Source organism: Phascolarctos cinereus, unplaced genomic scaffold (assembly GCF_003287225.1).
Source record: "Phascolarctos cinereus isolate Bilbo 61053 unplaced genomic scaffold, phaCin_HiC Scaffold_4;HRSCAF=312, whole genome shotgun sequence".
Taxonomy (NCBI): Eukaryota; Metazoa; Chordata; class Mammalia; order Diprotodontia; family Phascolarctidae; genus Phascolarctos; species Phascolarctos cinereus.
The window spans coordinates 328215297-328237297 of NW_027555847.1; the positions used below are offsets into that span (position 1 = coordinate 328215297).

Consider the following 22001-nt stretch of genomic DNA (forward strand, 5'->3'; position numbering starts at 1 on the left):
CTTCCCTGACTTTCATCTACATTCTTTGCTCTTATACCCTTCCTCTCACAGAGGGGAAAATGATCCTATCCCTCTAGAAGTTGTATCTCTGGATCTGTGGGATGTTTGTTAGAAGAGCCCTCAGCCTTTCTCCCTCCTAATGTATACACATTTGTGCCGTAAGGGTAGGCTTTGAAAATCCTGGGCCCACAAAAGTGATCCAAATGTACATCCCAGGGTACATAGAAGGATTCCCATTAAAAAACAATGGCACAGCACCTATGGGGAAACTTTCTTGCCACACAATTGATCTTCCTTGGGTAAAGAACTGGTTTTACCAACTGTACTAGCTCATCTTTAGCTTTGGATTCTGTCTAGCTCTTAAATTCTGTGGCTTAGGTTTCTTAGTGCTTCTATACATATCAAACCCTCTGCCACAATTCCATGGATCTGGGATCTCATCAAGGTTGGTACTCTCCTCAACAATGTAGATTGAGTTCATCAATACTTGCCCATATTGAGTAACTCTTGTTCACAGACATGGATTCTGATTCATAGCTACATGAAAATTCAGAATAAGCAATGTGGAATAATGGAAAGTACCTCCTCAACTGGGAGTCAAAAAATCTGGTCAGTGTCTACTGGGCAGCTCCACCTAGATGTCCCATAGGTATCCCAAATTCAACACAACTAAAACTGAACTTATTATAATTTCCCCTAAATGTAACCCAACTTACCTTGTTCTGTTGAAGCCACCAAGTCATTGAAGTTTGCAACCTAGGAGCCTTCCTTGATCTTTTTAGTGCTTAGCTCAGTGGCTGGCACATAGTAGGCATTTAATAAATACTAGTTGAGTGATTCTCTCTCCCCCATCCCTGTACCTGATCACTTGCCAGTTCTTGCTGATTCTACCTCTTCTTTTTCAGCTCATCCCATCCCATTCCATCCTATCCCATTCTATTGTATCCCATCTCACCTCACCTCATTGCGTGCTATTTCCTTCCACTCATATTTACCAAGCAATCTTGGTATGATTATGAAAGTCTACTTTCTACGAATTTCTAGAAGTCAACTATTTCAATAGCATTTTTGGTTTGACTGAGAAAGTAAGGGTGGCAGCGCTAAGAAGAATGAATGAGTACACAGGAAAATTTACTATAGAATTATAATCTGTAAGCGAATTTAGGAGATCATCTAATAGAACAAGAAACCCTAACAAGAAAACACATTCAAGTCATTCCCCAGAGAAAGGTAATCTACCTTTATTGAAAAGAAAAGGAAAGAAATGTTTCTGGAGGAGAGTGCAAGTATCAAAGGAAGGATGCTAGAACGAAGAACAACTCAGCCTACCAAATAATTCATGAGCCATTAATGGCTGTAACTGATTCTGATGCCCTAGTAAAATTTTACAAAATGCACCCTTCTGCTTTGTAAAACCATCCTCAGCTTGCTATCATATATCTACCCCTTCAAAGCAAGGGCTATGTGAGCAGCATTTTAGGCCAATGAAAGGCAAAAGGGATAATTAACAAGGACTATCTCTTAGTCTTCCTTGCTCTGACTATTGCTTGCTCACTTCTGCTTTTTCTACTTGGGTAGATGATTATGCATCTTTGGAGGGTTTAGCTAAATTTCCATCAAGTTCCAAAGGTGTGGCTGAAACAGATAACTGTGTCCTCATACTGTTTTATAATGACCTTAAGATTTCTGATAATGTTTTGGAATTACCCTTTGTTGGAATGGCATCATCAGCCCACTGACCCCTGTAGTCTCCTGATCAGTGTCTTGTGGACTCTTTAACCTGTAGGTGGATACCTAAGCTAGGCAATGTGGTGAAGTGGAATATGTCTATAATGCCTGTGGAGTCAAAGCACCTGGCTTAAAACTATCTCTGATGTTTCTTAGTGAGCTTAGGTAAGTCATTTAACCTCTCAGCATTAGTTTTTCATTTGTAAAATGAGGGTTTACCTTAAATAGTCTCTTAAGATCCCTTCTTTTCTCTATCTGTAGTCTATGAGCCTTACAAAAGGCTCCATGTATAGTTATAGCTGTGGAATTTAACTGAAGCTTTTCAAACCCATTCTATTTATATGATGCTCTTTCCCCCTCACACCTTCTCCTCCCTCACCCCCAATATACACACACAGCCCAAGGTGGGAAATAAATTATCACTTAAAAGCCAAAACAACAGAACAGTCCTGGAAATGGTTAGGTTGACTGTCAATTTAGCTGTGTCTTATTCATACCCATCTCAATATTTCTGTCTTTAGTCTTTACTTGTGGGTATAAAACCTCTAACAATTAAGCCTAAATGCGCTTCTTGTCATTTTACTCCCAAAGGAGTCAACCTATTGTAATGAGGCCATGAAAAACAGTATGACATGTTTATATTTTAAGTATAAGATTCTCTTTTTTTCTTCTTGGGTTTTTCTTATGTCTAAAATAGTTTGGATGAGGAAATACTTTGTTCTTTAATACTGGGACAAATGGGAATTTGCAGGCTAAGAGGATAACAGCAATGCAAATAGGGAGATCGAGAATGAAAATGTAAAATGACCCACTTATTAGGAATCATCACTTGGGGAAGGGAAAGAAATTAACTTCTCACACAGTGTACAGATTTGCCCGCAGCTCTCTGCATAGATCGTTATAAGAGAAAGGTTTGAATGGAATATGTTTCTGTCCAAGAGTCAGTTTGGAATGATTCATCATCCAAGGAATAAAAGGCAGAGAAAACCAAAACCTAGAGCTTGGAGCCTCCGGCATGGAGGATTTAAAGCTTTTCAGGATTTAAGAAACAGCATCCCCTTACACCTCACTCTCACCCCAGAGCATCCAGGCCCTGAAAGCTGGAGATTCCAGGAAGAAGGAAAATTAGTGATGGTGGATTTGATCATTGTGAGTGTAAGCTAGGCAGAGTAAGCAATAGGACTTCAGCAAGGTGAATCTAGTGGGAATGTACAGTAGTATATTGGAGAGGAGTGTATGCAAGGGAATTAGCAATCGTAATGTAATTGAAGCATGACATGATAAGAAACCATAGGAGTTTAGTGGCAATAGGAAAAGAAAGGAAGGCATAGATGTGAGACATTTTGAATTCATAAGCCACTAGTCCCAGAATAAAATTCTGGTCCCAGAATAAAAATATCAGGAGAGGCTTTCTTATCCTTTGTTAATTGAAAGAAAAACATTTCCAGTTCTCTTTTCCTACCGCCTTTTTCCACCAAAGCAAGGGCTATTTGATGTGATGAGGGCCTGAACTAGGGTGAGTGGAGAGATGTATGAGAGAGATGCTGTGGAAGTAGAATGGCTACCAATCCACTGACTGGATAAAGGGGATGAAGAAAGAGTGAAGAGTTGAAGATGGGTCTGAGGTTGAGAACCCAGGTGACTGGAAGGAAAAAGGAATCTTCAACAGAAATAGGAGGGGGATAGGTTCCGGGTAAAAGAGTTATGTTTTCTCCATTGCCACACACAGTGCCCAGCATATAACTAAATAGTTATTGCTTGATTGATTGTGGAATCTATAGGATTTGGTAACTTATTAGATACAGGTATCAAAGGAGAGGGAGCAATCATAGATGACAGATGTATGGGAAAATAAGGATACAAAATACTCCAGCTTTCTTATCTGTCAACATATATGTGTATATATGTGCATATATGCATATACATTAAACATATACATAAATATAAAATAATCCTAAGGTCAGTTTATTTGTTGTATTGTCTTGTCAATATGGTGGCATGGAAAGTCTGTTAGTTTTAGGAATCAAGGGCTTTGAAGTCAAGTTATATTTCAGACATTTGACAATAGTATGACCATGTTTGCATTACTTCACCTCTCACAGCCTTGGTTTCCTCAGCTTTATGTCAATACGTGAAGGACCTGTGATTTCATTGGCAGAACTCCCTCTACCACAAACCTATAACTTGCAGTTTTAGAGAGCACCTGGAGGTCATACGGGTACGCTCCTTGAGGAAAAAAGTTTCTTTCACTTTTTCTCCATATTCCCAGAAGCCAGCATAGTGCCTAACATATAACAGGAGGCTAATGTATCTTACTGATTGTGGAATGAATTAAAGTTTCCAAAGCACTTTCCTCAAGGTGACCTTGTCATGCAGAACATTTGAAGGGTTGTTCTGTGGACAAAGGATAAGACTTATTTTGTGAGGCTTCTAGAGGAAAATTATGCTCAAGGGATGGAAGTTACTGGAAGGCAGACTGAGGCTCAACATAAGGAAAAATTGCCCCAATAATCAGAGCTGTTCAACATGGAATGGGAGAGGTGAAATGACTTGCTCATTGTCCCACCACTAGCAAGTGTCAGAATCAGTATGTGAACACAGATCTTTCTGAATCTAGGCCCAGCTGAGTCCTCAGTTTCTTGACCGTAGAGCAAGGGTAACAATACTTGAACTACCTACTTCCCAGAATGTACCTTGTAAACATTACCAAAATGTAAATTGTTATTATCGTGACCATATTTTGGTTTTAATGCTTCACCTGAAATTCCTGTTGGCTACTTTGGCCCTTCTGCTGACAGGCACAGGCAGCCACTTCTTGAATACGAACCTACTGCCTCCAAGAACTATAAGAGCACCCACCTGGGTTTCACTTGTGTGCTCACACATGCTCTTGTGAGGGCTTGTGCACCAAAATACACTTTTTAAATGCTAGTGATGATTACTAGGGCTTTGGGTCACACATTTTACACAAAAATGAAATAAATGGTATGGGAGAATTCTGCTTCTGCAGAGTTAGACTTTATTAGAGTAAAATTTAACTGTACTTGCAGATATGCTAAATTTGAAGAGAAAGCATGGAGGGGAGGAGTCAAGACTCAATGATAAATGTTTCCTTATCTAATCATTAGCACTGATGCCAATAGTATTTTCATAGCATAATACCTTGAACATGATTTTTACTGTTATTCAGTAGCTTCAATCCTGTCCAGCTCCTCATTACCCCATTTGATACTGGAGTAGTGTGCCATTTCCTTCTCCAGTGGATTAAGGCAAACACAGATTAAGGAGTCACACAATTAGTGACTGTCTGAGGCTGACCTCAGGTCTTCCTGACTCCAGCCTAGTGCTCTAGCCACCTGGATATATCTAGAGGCTTAGAAACCCACAAGTTAATGTTATCTATGTTGTATTGTATTTTAATTAATTTTTTTTTTGTTAAACATTTCCCCATTTTAACCCGGTTCAGGCTTTAAGGGGTAGTTTTGTAGGCTAAGTGTTTTTGACACCTCTGGCCTACAGCACTGAAAAAAGGTCAAATGACTTGCCTACGTCACATATCCAGTATGAATAAGAGGCAGGACTTAAAGCCAGGTCTTCCTGGCTCCAAGGTCAATGCTCTATGATGAGGGTCTTCCTATTTTCAAATAGTAATAGTAACAACCCATAGGGTAATAAAGAGACCTCAAGAGTCATTTAGTCATCTATCTTACATTATGATAAGGAAAGTACAACCTAAAGGTAGTAAGAATCAGAAGTGGGATTTGAATCTGTGATTTATGACTAGAGAGCCCTTTCCACTGTACCATAAACATTTATGTAACTAGAGTCTGGCATCAAATCTTGGTTACAATTTTATAGCATTTTAAGAATACAATGTAAGTTCACTCATTTTTTAGGGTCATGGTTAATATTTTCATTAATAATAAAAATACATAGACTTTTAAAAATACAGTATAAACTCCTTGAGAAAAGGGGTTGTTTATTTTTTTCTCTATATATCTTCAAGACTTAGCACAGTATCTAGCATGGAACAGGTACCTAATGCATCTTATTGACTGTTGAATGAATGAAAGTTTCTCAAGTGCTTCTCTCATGGCAATCCTTGAACACAGGTAGTACATCTGAATAGTTATTCTGCAGACAAGAGATAATACTTATTTTGTGAAGCCTACAGGAAAATTAAGATAGCGAATGGCAGTTATTAGAAGGCAAACTTAAGCTTGACATAAGGAAGAATTTCCTAACAATCTGAGCTGTCCAATTATGGAGTAGCTCTCTTTGTAGATAGTAAGTTCCCCTGCTGATGGAGCTATTATAGCAGAAGCTAGACGACCAATCAATCAGTTAATCAACAACTATTTATTATGTATCTACTATCTGTTATGCACCATGGAAAAACAAAAACTTACCATTTATGAGTGATGGTTTAGACAGACTTGAGGAAGTAGTTAGAATAGATAATCTCTGAGGTCCCCCCTAATTGTAGAATTCTCAAATTATATTAATGTGATTCTTTTTTTCTGAAGAAAGACTACACACTGTGTATGATAATGGGACTTCATGCCTTGGACATTTTCCTCAAACTCTCTATTACTCAAAAAGAAACAGTGCACTTAGAATTTCAAACCAGAAAAATTAACAACCAAAATGCAACAGAGATTCCATCAAATTTAAACTAATTTCATTTCTTACCAAAGTCTGTGGAAAGGCATTATTTCTTATAAACAACTGGAATAAATGAATAAGTGAGGGACAATGACTTTCCCTACAATTCATTTTAGCTATAATGTCCTCTATAAATGAAACATCTATTAAAAAATAAAAAGGTCTAACAAGGTTATAATAATTAGATCTGTTCAGAAAAGAAAAGGATAATGCTTCAGTAGGCAATGTTATGGCATACTACAGATTCCCTATCACATCTGGCCCTATTTAGATACTAAAGATTCGTTCATCTTTGAACCTAGTTTGAGGCACTCCCCGCCTCCAGCTGCAGTATATGGTTACGAGCCATCAAACAACACAGTCACATCCATGCTACTGATTCCATCTGCTGAATTCTTACCTCCACATCAACGTGAATTCCTTCAGAATGGAAGTCTCTAGTGGAGCTGAATTTCTGTTCCTAATTAAGTTACTATTTAGCTTATTTGCATTGTGGCATGTCATATAATCCATGAGTGAGTTGGTTTAGCAAAGAAAAGGAAAAAACAAAACTGTGCTCTATGGCCACTTTCTATACCCCTTAACATGAGCCAGTCATTTTGTATTATTGTTATGCAGGGGCTCCTGTTGAAGAAGAGAGGCTAGGGGAAGACCAGGAAGTGGAGGCTAGAAATCCCAGAGTTCAAGTTCTCTCCTTCCTCCTGCTATTGCTGCCATTGGGGCTACAATAGCGCTGCAGCCATGGCTATCCGATACCCCATGTCTGTAGACCTCAACAACAGCCACAAAGTTACCAAAAACATTTTGAAGGTGCGACACTGCCGCTGCCGTGGGCGCTTGACCAAACACACCAAGTTTGTGAGAGATATGATCTGGAAGGGGTGTGGATTTGTTCCTTATGAGAGGGAATTACTAAAGGTCTCCAAGGATAAGTGAGCCCCCTAAGTTCATCAAAAAAAAAGGGTGGGAACTCACATCAGGGCCAAGAGGAAGACAGAGGAGCTCAGCAACATCCTAGCTTCCATGAGGAAGGCTGCTGCCAAGAAGGACTAAGCTGGACCCTGCCAACCTTCCCTACTTACCCAATAAAGATTTGACAAATAGGAAAAAAAAAAAAGAAAAAAGAGAGGCTAGCTATCCATCCTTGACTCTTCATTCTTCCCCTCCCCCACATCCAATTACTCACCAAAATCTTGTCTATTCTACCTCTGCTTCTCTTATACACATCCATTTCTCTCCATTTACACAGCCATCACCATAGTGAAAGCCTTTATCACCTCTCATCTATACTCTTGAAACAGCCTCCTAATTGGCATCCCCACTTCCAGTTGCTTCCCTCTTCAGTACACTCACAATTGCCAAATATTCTTCCTAAAGTACAGGTCTGACCATGAGTCTTCCCTGCTCAAGAATCTTCAGGGGTTCCCCATTACCTGTGGGACAAAAGGTAAACTCCCCTGCAATAGTATTTAAAATTTTTAAAATTCTGACTCCAGACTATCTTTTCAATTTTTTTCACATTACTCCTCTATGGGCTGTATACAGCCAAAGTAGTCTGTTTGACTAGTTCCTCAAACTTGAAATTCCATCTCTTGCTGTCCCTCATGCCTGCAATGCACATCTTCTTTACCTGTGTCTCTTAGAATCTTCAACTTTCTTCAAGGCTGTGCTCTGGTGCCATCTGCCTTTTCTATCAAACCTTTCTTCTCTCCCTGGCTATGAGTCCTCTCTCCCTCTTCAAATTATTTTGTCATTATTTATCTGTGTCCACACTGTTTCTCGCCAGTAGAATTTGCTACTTATGAATGGCACTGTTTTTATTTCTGTTTCTGAATCCCTAGCACTTAATGCAGTGTCTTGAATCCAATAGGCGCTTAATAAATGCTTATTTAACTGAATGGAATGGTTCAGTACAAACATACTATTGCTCTGGGAGAAAAAAACTCAAAGCACATGTTTTAGAGTGAATATCATTTATTCATTTGGGCAGCCAATGTATAATCAGATATTTATTGAAGGCCTGGTATATGAGAGTTACTGGGCAAAATTTAAAAAAAATTATAACATATTTATCTGGCATTTTAAAGTTTACAAAGAACTTTCCTCACAACAACTCTGCAAGGTAGGAAATACAATTTTTATTATACTCACCTACAAGGTGAGGAATCTGAGAATCAGAGATTTGTCCATAGTTACAGAGATAATAAATGTATGAACAGGGATTTGAACCCAGGTCTCCTGATTATAGCCCTAGTACTTGATCTACTACATCTAGTGTTGAAGCTGAAAAAGTATAATGAACAGAATTTATGCAAGGATGAGAAATTGTTTAACAGTAGATCGCATCAGATTGAATGACAATTTTTTGCAGGGAGAGAGTTAATAGATTGGGATGCAACTCATGGTTGAAGGGCAACCGTAGGTCATCACAGATACAGGAGTTTTGCAAAAAAAAAAATCAATAAAAGCATTCTATGAGAACCAATTGACTATATGGAATTTAAAACTCTTGTATATTTTATTGTTATTAACAAATTGTGGGCTATACATCCTTTAGATCATTAATATTTATAATAAGTCTGCATATATGCATTTTTGTTAAGATTATTAAACACTTACCTACCAGCATACCACTGACTATATCTTAATGTCTTTGCTCTTACACAGCATAATTTAAGCATAAGTTATGAAGGATAACTATAAAATATAATGTGAATGTACAATGAGAGGTAGAGAAAAAAGTCACTTCTCACCAAAGGGAAAAGGGAAGACTTCCCAGAGTACATGACATCTGAGCTAGTTCTTGAAGGCCAGGTGGGATTTAGGATTTAGATACCAAATATATGGTAAGATTGGTTAGGAAATAGCAGACATTGAATATGGATATGGATGTAGATGTGGTCCAATCAGCTGTCCCAACACCATCAAAAATATAAGCCTGAGCCACAATTATTGGCTCTGCTAAACAGAAGATGGGCAGCTAAGTAGCACAGTGGATACAGTGCTGGGCTTGGAGTCAGGAAGACTCCTCTTCCTGAGTTCGAATCTAGCCTGAGACACTTACTAGCTATGTGACTCTGGACAAGTCACTTAACTCTGCTTGTTTCAGTTTCCTCATCTATAAAATGATCTGGAGAAGGAAATGGCAAATCATTCCAGGATCTTTGCTAACAAAATCCCAAATGGGGTCACAAAGAGTCAAACATGACTGAAGAACAACTGAACAACAACAAAAAACAGAAGAAAATAACTGTCCTCAATTAACCCTTATACCATCTGCTAAATAAATAGGGGAGGAGAGTTGTCTCTGACCAGCAGAAGATAGGCTCCAAATTCCCCAAACACCTAATATAGTAGAGGATGATTTTAAAAAAAATGTGCACAAGAGGTAGTGCCCTAGATGAAAGAGTATGCTTGGCTAGGGATATTTTTTAAAGTCAAATGATTGTTTCTATGATCATCAAACTTGTGTAATTGGGAAAGTCATTTAAGCTCTTTAAGCCCCTATTTCCTCATTTATAAAATGAAGATAATAATAGCACCTACCTCACAGGGTTCGGAGGATTAAATGAAATCACATATGTAAAGTGTGTTCCAAACCTTAAAGTACTAAAGAAATGTCTGCTATTGTTATTGTTATTATTATTAATTGTAATATCATTATCATGAGCTATCACAGGAATCTGATTATTCTTGTGATCTTAGAATTTTCAACTCACAGATTCTTACTGGCATTTTATCATTGTACTATATGTTCTATGTTTATTTTTCATACCTCTCACCCTTCACTGTTTGATATACAATTAAATTTTCCTCAATTCATTAAACTATGTTCAAATGGTTCTACATATCACTGTCAATGAGTTACCCACAAAAAATCATGTGAATTTCACATAATCTCTGAAAAGATTCTAGGATGAATCTATACAAAGTAAATGTTTCCAAATGCACTACCATATACTGTTTATCCAAACTCGCCTAACACCCCCCCCAAAAAACACAGAAATAACCAGACAGGACTCCCTACTCTCTCACTTTCGTTGTTTTTAAGGTGTTAAAGGAAGGGCAAAATAGATAACTTTAACCAGGCCAAGGGAAAACAGAAATAAAAAGGAGACACAGTAAATGTCTTGACCACAAATTCCAAAGGAGCAGTACAAACTGTCACTGTTCACCTGAGGCCTGTCCAACCTGAAGATTTTTTTTAAAAAAGCAAACTGAGCCATCATCATTGCTACCAAATGCAGAGGTAGATATGAATGCGGTCCAATCTGCTGCCCCACCACTATCCAGAATAGAGAGGTCTGAGCAACAGTTATGGCTCTACTATCACTGACAGCCAATCAGGGAACTTCCCAGTAGAACCTTCCCTAGAACCATCCCTGAAGAAGAAAACAGATCAGTCATAAGCAAGGGTTCAATTCATTTATTTGCTCATTCAGCAAATACTGAGCTCCTGTTACAGGAAAGGCACTCTGTGAGGCTGACAAAATATTTGTTTAATGTGCCTTCTCTTTTGGATGATGAGAGGCATTGTGGTACAGTGGGGAATATGCCGGACCTGGAGTTAGAGGCCCTGGGTTCAAATCTCACCTCTGCCATTTATTAGCTGTTTCACCTGGGTTCAGTGGCTTAGACTGTCTGGGATTCAGTTTCCTCATCTATAAAATAAGGGGACTGGACTAGATGACCTCTCTTAGATGAACCTATGAGCTTAAAAAATAGTCTTCTAACTAATCTGGCTTCCTCATTTGTTATGTCTGAGCCACAGTAGTAAAGTACTTAGAATTGGGGTAGATTTGGGTTTGGAGCTCACATTTACCACTTAACATGCATGTGACTTTGACAAGTCACTTCTCCTCCTAAAGATCTTAATTTACATCTGTAGAATGAGTGGGTTTTCCTAGGTGACCAATAATATCCCTTCCAATATTAAAATCCTATGATCCTAGCTCCAAGCAAGTGCTTCCCACCTCCTACTGAAGGTCTACAGATACCGCTGCAATGTGATGGCAGAAGACAGCTGTTGGGGTCCATTGGGTGTGGCTCATACCCATCACAAATTGCAGAGGCATGGTAGAGTCAACAGCTCACAAGCTTCTAGTTTACATGGTTTCATACCTAATGGAAGGATAATAGTTTCCTAGGAGAGTCCTACCAACAGCCTGTGAGCTACTTGAGAACAGGGACTATCTTTTGCCATTTTTTTAAAATAACCCCTGCACTTAGCATTGCACCTGCACATAGTAGGCACTATGCTTGTTGACAAATGAACTGACTTCCCACAGACACCATCTTACTCGTCCCTTTTTATTCAAGAACAGGTCAAACTGGAGAGCATTAAGAAATGAGTTAGGCCAATCTAGTTGGGTGAGGGTTGTGACTATGATTCAGAGCTGGCCCTATTCAATGAATAAGCCAGATCTTCTTGCAGTATCCCCTGCCTGAACTCCTGAGCTTGAGTTCATGTAAACAAGATCAGAAAAAGAAGTTTCAGGGTTTGGGGTTTTCCCCCCATACTTGTAAATAAAAACTCACAGTGGCTTGAGTACATAACCTTATTTTACAAATTATACCAAGAGCAAATAGGTGGCATTTCCTGTACATGATGTAAATATTTTCCTCCTTTTCTGGTCACCTTCTCTTTATTCACTGTAGTGCGTTTGTTTACTTTGATTCATAGCTACAAGAGAGGTTACCAAGGCCAACTTCCTCATTTTACAGATATGAAAACCAAGATCCACTGAGGCCAAGTTCACAAAACAAACTACTGGCGGCATACTCTGGCTAGAACTCAGGCCTCCTGATCCTCATTTCAGTGCTTCTTCCACTATCCAGACTCTTTTATTTCTGCAAATAATGCTGGCCCACTCTGCCCATCCTGTCCTATTCTTTACTTCTCGTTCTTCTTAATCTCCCTATTTTTGTCCTTTCCCTGTCCCTTCTCCTACCCTCAAACTTCATCTCTGATAGTCCCACAACCAATGAATGGGTTGGAGAGAGGAAGTGGTTTAGGTTAATCAGAGATGAGAAGATGCAGAGTTCCTTCATCCCAGTGCTTCAAATAATGCCTTTATTCCAGTCTTGTTCTTTCTCCTTCCCTCACTTGTTCTCTTTTTCACTTCTCTGCCAAGTCTTTTCCATTCTTTAATCTTTCTGATCCAAATTGTAAAGTATCTCCTACAGACCCACTTGCCAATGATACTTTGAGTTTGGAAGAAGGGCTCACATATGAACAATACCAGCAGAATTCTACTGTGTGTTGGGGATGGGATGGAGTGGGGAGGGAGATGACAGGTTACATTAATGACATGCAGATGATTTTTAAGAAAAATGCCAAAATGAAATTCCTTACCTTTCTTTAATAAACAAGGTTAAACTTAAGAAATAATTATTCTTATTTTAAAGAGCCAAGATCGTGCAAAACCCGACCCTTGTCAATGGTTTTTCTTTGGAGAACTCAAAAGATTTTTCCATACATGATTCTATGAGTCCTGAAAAGAATATGGACCACCCACATGACCAACCCTCAGTTAATGTAGTAATTAGCCAAGACAGCATAAATAAATGAAGTCCTTAGGAGAATTAGAGCTATCAGAGTCCAACTGATCAAACTTGTGTGTTATTGAGTTGTGAATACATTACAAAATTGACCGATTTAAGTTTTCTGTCCTGCTGTCTTACTCGCTCTCTCTGATTCACTTCAGTCCTAAATCTCGATCAACAGTGTAGAGCGTGTGTCTGGATTCTGGTGTTGCTCCTTCAACTGCTGAACCACAAAGAGATTATGAGACCCTAGGGTGCAATTCTCTGGCTCTGAATTACAAAGGGTGATTTTTTTTTTTGAACTGGACCTGTGATTCCATCAGTATAGGAAGCTCCCAGCAAGGAATCTCCTCTACCAATATTCTTTGGAAACATAGGGCTTGGGTCCCTGTAGCTTCTGTCTCCAGACTGCAGAATCCCTTTCTACCCCAGAATGCAAAGCCCTTATATACCTTATTTTTCTGCTTTTACTTGCCTGGTTGTCAGAGCCTGAGTCCTACTTTTATGAATGATAACTCTGCTTCCTATCATACATATGTTGCTGGCCCCAGGTTGCTTTTCTATATCCTACTTTTCCTTCAAATTCATAGTTTCTCAACCTACTTTCATCTCCTTGCTTTTTCTACTTCTCAGTTAGGGGTCTTATTGGGTACCACCTTCCTTCCCTGTGCTTTCTAGGCATTTAATTCCCCTTCTCCTCCACTGTCAGTGACACTCCCAGAGCTGCTTCCTGAGTACACTAAAAGACCACCAGATATCATTGCTAGTGAAAACAAGCCTAGAGCTCACTGTTAATCTCTCAACTTGATAGTCACACAAGGTGTCATTATCATATGTATTGAAATACATTTTGTCACAAATAAATTAATTATCCTGACAAGTAACATATAGCAGTTTCTAATCTTTACATACTAATAACTACTATTTGGTGTACTGGAATTAAATCAATCAATCACTAAACAATTTAAGTACTTACTATAGGCCAGGCACTGTGCCAAGTGCTTGGGAATACCTGCAGAGACAAAAGATAGCCCCTGCCCTCAAGGAATTTACAATCTAATGGAGGAGATAATATACAAACAAAGGGAGTTATATACAAGATAAATAGGAAACAATTAATTGAGGGAATTAATTCATTAATTCCTTAAAAGGGGTTGGGGAAAACTTCTTGAAGAAGATAGGATTTTAGTTGTGACTTAAAAGGAAGCTAGGGAGGTGTGTAGTGAGAGAGGAGGAAAGCGGACATTGCAAACATGGGGGAACAACCAGAAAGAATGCCTGGAGCCAACAGATGGAGTGACTTGGTGAAACAGCAAGGAGATCAATGTCACTAGATTGAAGAGTACATGTAAGGTGTAAAAACACTGGAGCCAGAGAATGATGGGGGCCGGTCTTGGGTTACGAAGGGCTTTGTATTTGATCCTACAGTCAAGAGGAGTCACTGGAATTTATTGGGGGGGGCAGTGTTACATATTCAGACTTTTGATTTAGGAAAATCACTTTAGTGGTTGAATAGAGGAGAGACTTGATGCAGGCTCAACGGCAGCCTATTACAATAGTCCAGGAATGAGGTGATGAGGGCCTGCACTAGAATCGTGGCAGTGTCAGAGGAGAGAAAGGGGCACATTAAAAGCTGCAAAGATGAAATTGACATTAAAGATCATAGCAAGAAGAATTTGGGAAGAGCAAATGAGATAGATCCACCATAGCTATTCAATCTGCAGCATATATTGGTGAGTTCAATTGATTTTCCATTTCTCTCATTAAATCATAGCTGGAATTCATCTTTTAGAAAATTATCAATGTGAATATCATGTCAAGTCAGTATTTTAGTGATATTCCCTTACTGAGGAATCCACACAGCAGATAGGGAGCCAAGGGGAAAAGTTTTCATTAAAGTAAATCTTTTACTGAAGTCCTACTTCAATACTTCACTGTGACATGGAGTTTACATTTGGCCATTTAAAAGGTTATAAGGATAAATTTTGGCAGGTTTTATCCATATGCAAAGTCTGAGTCCAGCCTGAGTCCAGCCATAGGATGTACATCTTTTATCTAAGGACCTTTCCCACTAAGTTTACTAGAATGATGGCCACCAGGTGCCATTTTTGACCATGGCACCTCATAAAGTAGAGGTATAATCTGAATGAGGAAGATGCTAAACCAGGCATAATCAAGGATCGCTTGTAGTATCAAATAAATCAGCTTGGCAAACAATCAGTGTGAGAAGAAAAATAGGAAAAAAGGTTAATTTGAATTTGATTAATGTTTCCCCAAACTTTAAAAAGTCACTTTTCAATGAATAGCCTCTATGAGATTGCATACCCTCTTTGGGAGGGGAGAAGGGCAGGAGAGGGCAAAATTTAGAACTCAAAATCTTATAAATACTGAATGAATGAATGCTGACAACAAAAAATAAATTAATAATTTTTTTTTAAAGTCACTTTTCATATTTTAACTTTCTTTGCCTATTCCTATACTAAAATGAACAATTCATATCTCGGACAGTTTATCTTAAGAGTCTTCTTTCTACGTGAGCCACAGAAATTCATCTAAGTGGCATTTTTCGAGTTGTTTAGTAATTCTGAGTTTAAGTAATTCTGAGACTTAGTAGAGATTTCCTTTCCTACTGCAAAGGCCTGTTTCTCTTTTTGCGTTCTGAGAAGATGATAAAATCAGCCTCCAGAATCCATTCTGATGCCCAGCCATTCAACAAGAACAACAAAAAAGCTTTCATTCTCCCCTCATTTCCATATTTGTTTTTTATCTTTTTTATCTTACAAGCCAATTGACACTTGATCAGGAAGAAATTTCTCTTCCAGTTTTTAGCCAGGATTTTAGAAAGAGCCACTTAACTACCTCCTTCTCTTTCCTAAAATATGCATGTAGGAGCAACAGTCTTCAGACTACGGTTAGAACATGGTCTCTTCTTACTTGGAAGACCTCCAAATCTCAGGATACCCCCTCCAGAAGTGTGCAGAGATGAGTGGACAAGTCAATGCCCATGCAGTACCCTAAGCATTCATGTCTCATTTACACACAGATAATAAAATATTAAAAGGTGTCCTACCCTGAGATTGCAGCAAGTTTTTGATGGGCCTGCCGGGCCATCTCACAGCCTTTGGTTCGGGTCTTGTGCATTTCTGCCCTTAGAGATGGACAGTTGACTGAGACATCCCCAATAGAAATGACTAACTCTCGATACAGGGCCACTTGGGTATTGAATTCTTGGACAAGCTGGAAGAAAGATGAGTTACTTTCATGAAACACAATAAAATAGGCAGGAAGTTTCATACTCCAACACATGTGAACAGAGGCCTGCCTTCCAGCTGACCCACTCAAGAAATTAGGCAGAAAATGAATTTTTCAGACACCTAAACATTTTAGATAATGAACTGCTCACAACCTTTTAGATAAACATTGTTAGTCCTAATTTGGCCCTCTTCAAAGGTCCACCTTCCAAACCAGATCGTAATGATTTCCACCCGGATGCTCTCACCACTCTTATTGGATCAAGGTTGGAAATCTCTCAAGTTGCTCAGAGATTACAACAAGAGGGTCACTCTCGTCTTGTCTTTTTTTAGAAAACACTTTGTCAAGTGGTTGACCGCCAAGCTGCTTACCCTTCTTCAGCCAGGCCCACCACTGAAGGATTCCAGCTTCCCAAAGGCTGGATGGTTTGGGGGCATCACAAGCGGAAAATCATTACATTCACTGCACTGGAACCAGTCTGCTTTCTGCAGTAAGCACACTGTTATCTGTTTGGGTTTTTTTCCCTCCTCCTCCCTTCCTCCCCCCCTCCTTTTTTTAATCTCCTTTCCCCTTTCAGAGATCCAATTCACCGTCTCCTTTGTAGCCACCATTCTCAGGAGGAAGAGAAACTACAAACCGCCGGGCGATTAGTGGCCCCCTCATTTTCCCTAGGACCCAGTAGCAGTGTCCTAACACTTTCCCCTTTGAACCAAGATGACTTGGGTGTCAACCCGAATTGGAGCGAGGGGACTGGGGGGAAAGGGGGGGAACTGCAGTTTTAAAAATAGTGCAACTGCACGTGATCAGAATAGACAAACCGAGGGGGAGTGGCACTAAAGCAAACGATCAAAATACATGACTCCCCAACCCCCCCTTTAAAAAAAACCTGCTTTTGTTTTTACCCACCATCTTGCAGTCGTCCAGGGCTCTCTGGGTCTTGTGGGCGCCCTCGGAGCCGCTGCCCCTGCGCTGCGCTCACAGTCCCCGCTCGGCAGCGTCGGCTTGCTGATCTGAAAGATCGAAGAGCGAGTGGAGCGGCCGGGGCGCTTTTTGCGCCCATTCGGTGCAGAACTCATGCAGACACATCCACCAAGCCGAAGCTGCGGCTGGGCTGCCCGGATCCGCAGCAGGCGCGGCCAGAGCTATTTCCCCACCGCGCCGAGGACCACGGCCAAGGAGGCGGCCAGAGTCCCTCTCCTTGGGCGCTCACAGCAGCGGCGACGGCCGGGGCGGCTGGTAACCTTCAGCTTGAAGGAGAGCTGAGCGAGCGAGTGCTGTGCTTTGCAGCATCGCTCCCACTACGGGCGCGGACGGAGGATGTCAAGTTGCCTTCAGCAGCATCTCAGCCCCTGCAGGGGCAGCCTGGCGCGGGCAGATCGCTGAGCCTTCTTCTCGGCATGGATCTGGAGGCGAGGCAAGGACAACGGTGCCTGGCAGTTCAGAGTTTCCATTCAGAAGGGAGATCAGCTTTCAAAGCTTGAGCTGCAAGGGGGGGGCGGAAGCAGGGGGTGAAGGGGGGGTGAGGGAAGAAGAGTCGCTCCAGCTTTTGTGTCTTCCCGCAGCGGCGCTTCCTTCTTTAGCTTCTTCCCCTCCCTCCCCCCTTTCCCAGACCTGTGAGGACCGTCTGTCCTACGAGCGGGCCACGGGCTCTAATGGCTTGCCTGCATCCAGTCTCTAAGGGCTGTTCTGTTTGAGGATCCCAAATGGACCCGTGGTGGGACTGGTAGACGCAGGGAATCTGGCAGACTGACGTTGTTAGCAACCCAGCCCATTGATAGGACAGGAATACTAATGCGATCCATCAATCCAACCCCCCCCTACAGTTTATGCACTTATCCAATCAAATGCTCAGGAACATCAATTGCAAATATTACTTCATCTTCTCTATTATTAGAAACGAAAAGTGTCATCAGAGCGGAGCATATTACCACATGCTGGGACCTAAACACGTATGGATTTAAGCTTCACCACTGTTGATCTGAAGCCCTCTTTCTGTGATTGGGTCCGTGGGCCATTAACTCAAATGGGGAATGGGAAGGGAGGGAGAGAGGGAGATTAAAAAAGTTTTACATCTCAAATAGAAGATCTATCCACACCGTTAGAAATACTTTGACTCCGGTGTATGAAAATAGATGATTTGTTTCCCATGTTCTTTCTATTATGTGTAGAGATTACCAGTGTCAGGTGAGGTAGAAGGTACGACTGTGACCCTGTCACAAGGATCCTTTAACTCCAACACCACCTGCTTCCTCCAGCTTGTTAATGTCATTGGAGTTGGCCCTGAGTTTCAGAATGAGCTGTGAGATTCTTTTAACAGGCTGTCAGACAGTGAGAGTAATCAGCAGTTCCCTGTAATAGCCACCTAATGTCTTTTGTGGGGACGTAACTAACCAGGAAGCTGAGGTCAGTAATCGGAGCAGTAAGGGAGAATTGTAGGTATGATGGAGATGGTGCCTGTTCGTGCAAAAGTTGTACTACAGTGGTAAGAAGCTGAAGTCAGGGGGAGCGGGAAAAGACAAGGTCAGGTGTCTCGGATTTATGGAATGGGGAACGAGGCAGTGGATCAGAAACAGGGGCAATCGAACAATTTCCTTGACTGTGGCAGTATTAATGGTATCTTCTCTCAATTCCAAAGCCCCGCTAGAAACAGAGGAAGAGGTCTATTCCTATACCTGTCATTTGATCTTAATGGAAGGAAAGGGAGGGAGCTGACTTGGGGTTCCAATCTATTGTTGAGTGCACTTGAACCCTTGAATGAGCTTTTTGAGAGGATGTAAATAAAAAGACAGCTGGCAAATAGAAGAGTATTTGTACTACCTCCCTCACAGGGCTGCTGTGAGGAAAATGCTCTGTAAATCTTAAAATTTGACTTTCTGTCTCTCCTTTCACCCTTTCCATCAGTCTTTATTTATCAGTGTGAGGAATTCTTTGGTATGGAAACTCCCTCTACCAATGTAGATCAGATAATAAGACCAAAGAATTAGAATCTTTATCAGTCTTAGAGAGTTGCCTGAGGGCACTTAGAGGTTAAGTGACTTTCCCATTGTCACTCAGCTAGTATAGAGTGCCAAACTTCCTCTCATAAAACACAATATAAGTGTGTTAGTATTATTTCAAGAAATTAAAATAGAACAAGGTAAAGCTCCTGATCCTATTTTCTATTTCTTATAGAAGCCAGGGTAGAAGAGGTAGCCACTCCCTGGCAGCTCTTCAGTGCCAAGAATGTGAATGCAGGGACTGTGAATGTGGAGGAAACTTACCTCCTGCTTTTCTGATTACTCTGTTTGTCCCAGAAAAAGAGAGCTAAGGCATTGCTGTTGTCTCTTCCTCCTCCAACAGGGAAATGGCTTGGGCTGTGTAACCCAGGGGGTGAAGAGGCATCTATAAATTATAGTCTTAATGCACACAGCAGATTTGGAAGTTTTTGATTCTTTTGTTGCCTATTGGTGACTAGGTTGGAATTACTTAATTCTACAAGAATCAGGATATATTGGGCATGTTGATTCATTCAGAAAATAATTATCGAGCACTTACCATGTATACCAGACACTACTACTATAATAGAGGATACAACATAAGAAACAAATTAATCAATCATCCAATATTTATTGGGTACTTGCCATAATTGAAGGGCAGCACACCATCATTGATAAAGGTCTGGCCTTGGAGTCAAGGTGACTTGGGTTCAAGTCTTATCTGTGATACAGGTATAAGCTATGTGACTACAGGAAAGTTGCCTGGCTTCTAAGCATTGCTGGCAACTCTTAAGAACTATACATCACAGATAGTCATGGATTTTCATGGATAAAAGAAATTTCCACACTACACATTCAGTACCTGATGAAATCACTAATGAAACCCTATCTTAATAACAAAACATGTAAGTACTTCAAGTTTATTTGAGTTCTTTCTTCATAACACATTCGTGAGGTGGGTAGCAGAGATGTTACTATCCTCATTCTACAAATGAGAAATTGAGGTCTAGAGATTCAACTAGGAAATGATGTCCAGGTTTCATGTCCAAGTCTCCCTTCTCCCATCCTGGATTTTTTCTACTCTGCCACCTTGCCTCTCTATGGCATAGCAAATCATTTCTCTAGCTTCTTTCAAGATTCAGCTCGAAATCCATCTTCTGCAGGAAATTCCATCATGCCATCTGAATTATCTACTCTATATATATCTTATATATACTTATTTAGATGCTTTCCCCTCCATTAGAATGTGAATTCCTTGAGGATTAAACTTTTTCTTTATGTCTTTTTCTTTGTATCCCCACTTAGCACTGTTCCTGGCACATGGTAATTTGTTGTAGGCACTATGGTGCCTCCAGAAAATCTATAAGACATGATTCTTCTCTTTGAAAGACTTATAGCCTAGTTGGGGGCCATAAGACATACACACACACACACACACACACACACACACACACACACACACACAGATATATAGAGAGCTTAGGAATTCAATTGATTCAGAAATAACAGGTACAGAGAAGGTAGAGATAATTGACCTACAGCTAAAAGGGTCCTTAGAAGTCATCTAGTCAGAGTGTTACACATTGGAACCTGAAAGAGATCTTGGAAGTCATGTATTTCAATCTCATTCACTTTACAATTGAAGACATTGAGATGTAGAGAAGTTAAGAGACTTGTCCAAGGTCACACAGATAGTAAGTGACTGAGCCAGGACCTAAACCCAGCTCTTGTGTCTCCAAATGAAGCATTTTCCCCACTGCATCACAAAGCCTATCAGATTTTAGCATAGAGCTTAATAAAAGTTTGCTTATTTGACTGTCAATATGGGCTGATTTAGTTGGGGAAGGCTTTTTTGGAAATGAATGGCTTGACCTGGGCTTTGAAAGATATGTAGGCTTTGGAAAGGTGGCAAAAGAAAGAGAAGGATGGATTTCTTTTGGGTTTAGAAAGAATTCATAAGCAAAGGCTCCCAAATGCATAGATGAGCATAGTTTATACTGGAACAATGAGGAGGCTAGCCTGATTAGGATCTAAGAAGAAGTAAGCATAGATATAATAGTTTGGGGTCAGGAAGGTATAAGTGACCAAGCAGAAAATGCAGTAGGAAGCAGGATTTACTATTTCCTATAATTCATTTTTTTTGAGCAAGTGCATTATGTAGTTTAAAAAAAACATTTTAATAAGATTAATTTGAAAGAAATGTTCAAGGTAACCTGGAGGTGGGATAGGGGGTAGAAAATGAAGCCAGAGAAACTAGCTAATTTGACTATTGTGGTGCTACAAGTGGGAAGCAATCAAGATTAGGACTAGGCTGGTGACAACAGGAATAGAAGGCAAAAACCAGAGATATTTCAAAGGAAACAAAAGGATTTAATAATTGTAATAAATGACATTAACATAATACCTTCAAGTTTATAAAAACAATTAACTATCCATGATCTCGTTGATCATGGTGACAGAATGAGCTCCAGGGCCCCCATTGCAGACTCTCCTATAAAGAATCTCTGCAAGGACAGGTAGGTGGCACAGTAGATAGTGCACTGGCCCTGAAGTCAGGAGGACCTGAGTTCAAATCTGGCCTCAGACCAAATACTTGACCCTTACTAGCTGTGTGACCCTGGGTAAGTCATTTAACTCCAACTGCCTAAAAGAAAAAAGAAAAGAAAAAAAGAATCTCTGCCTCAGGGTGGGGGCTGGCCTGAAGAAAACATCCTGAGGTCCCATCCCTGAGGAATCAGCCCATGCCCAGATTATGAAGGACCAGAATCCTTTAGCTGAGCCCTAAGTCAGCTTGGAGGAGCACTGCCATTAAGACAGGGACATAGCAATTTTCTA

At 40.3% G+C, this 22001-nt stretch overlaps 1 protein-coding gene and 1 pseudogene across 1 annotated transcript in view; one reads left to right on the top strand and one right to left on the bottom strand.

The window, feature by feature from the left end:
- Positions 1-17678, bottom strand: part of RGS7BP (regulator of G protein signaling 7 binding protein) — a 123443-nt gene extending 105765 nt beyond the window's left edge. The window contains 3 exon segments of the mRNA XM_021007295.2: positions 16010-16176; positions 17098-17160; positions 17163-17678. Coding sequence (XP_020862954.1) covers positions 16010-16176; positions 17098-17160; positions 17163-17267 — 335 coding nt within the window. The 5' untranslated portion in view covers positions 17268-17678.
- Positions 7135-7446, top strand: LOC110222357 (large ribosomal subunit protein eL36 pseudogene; annotated as a pseudogene).
- Positions 17679-22001: the final 4323 nt, after the last annotated feature.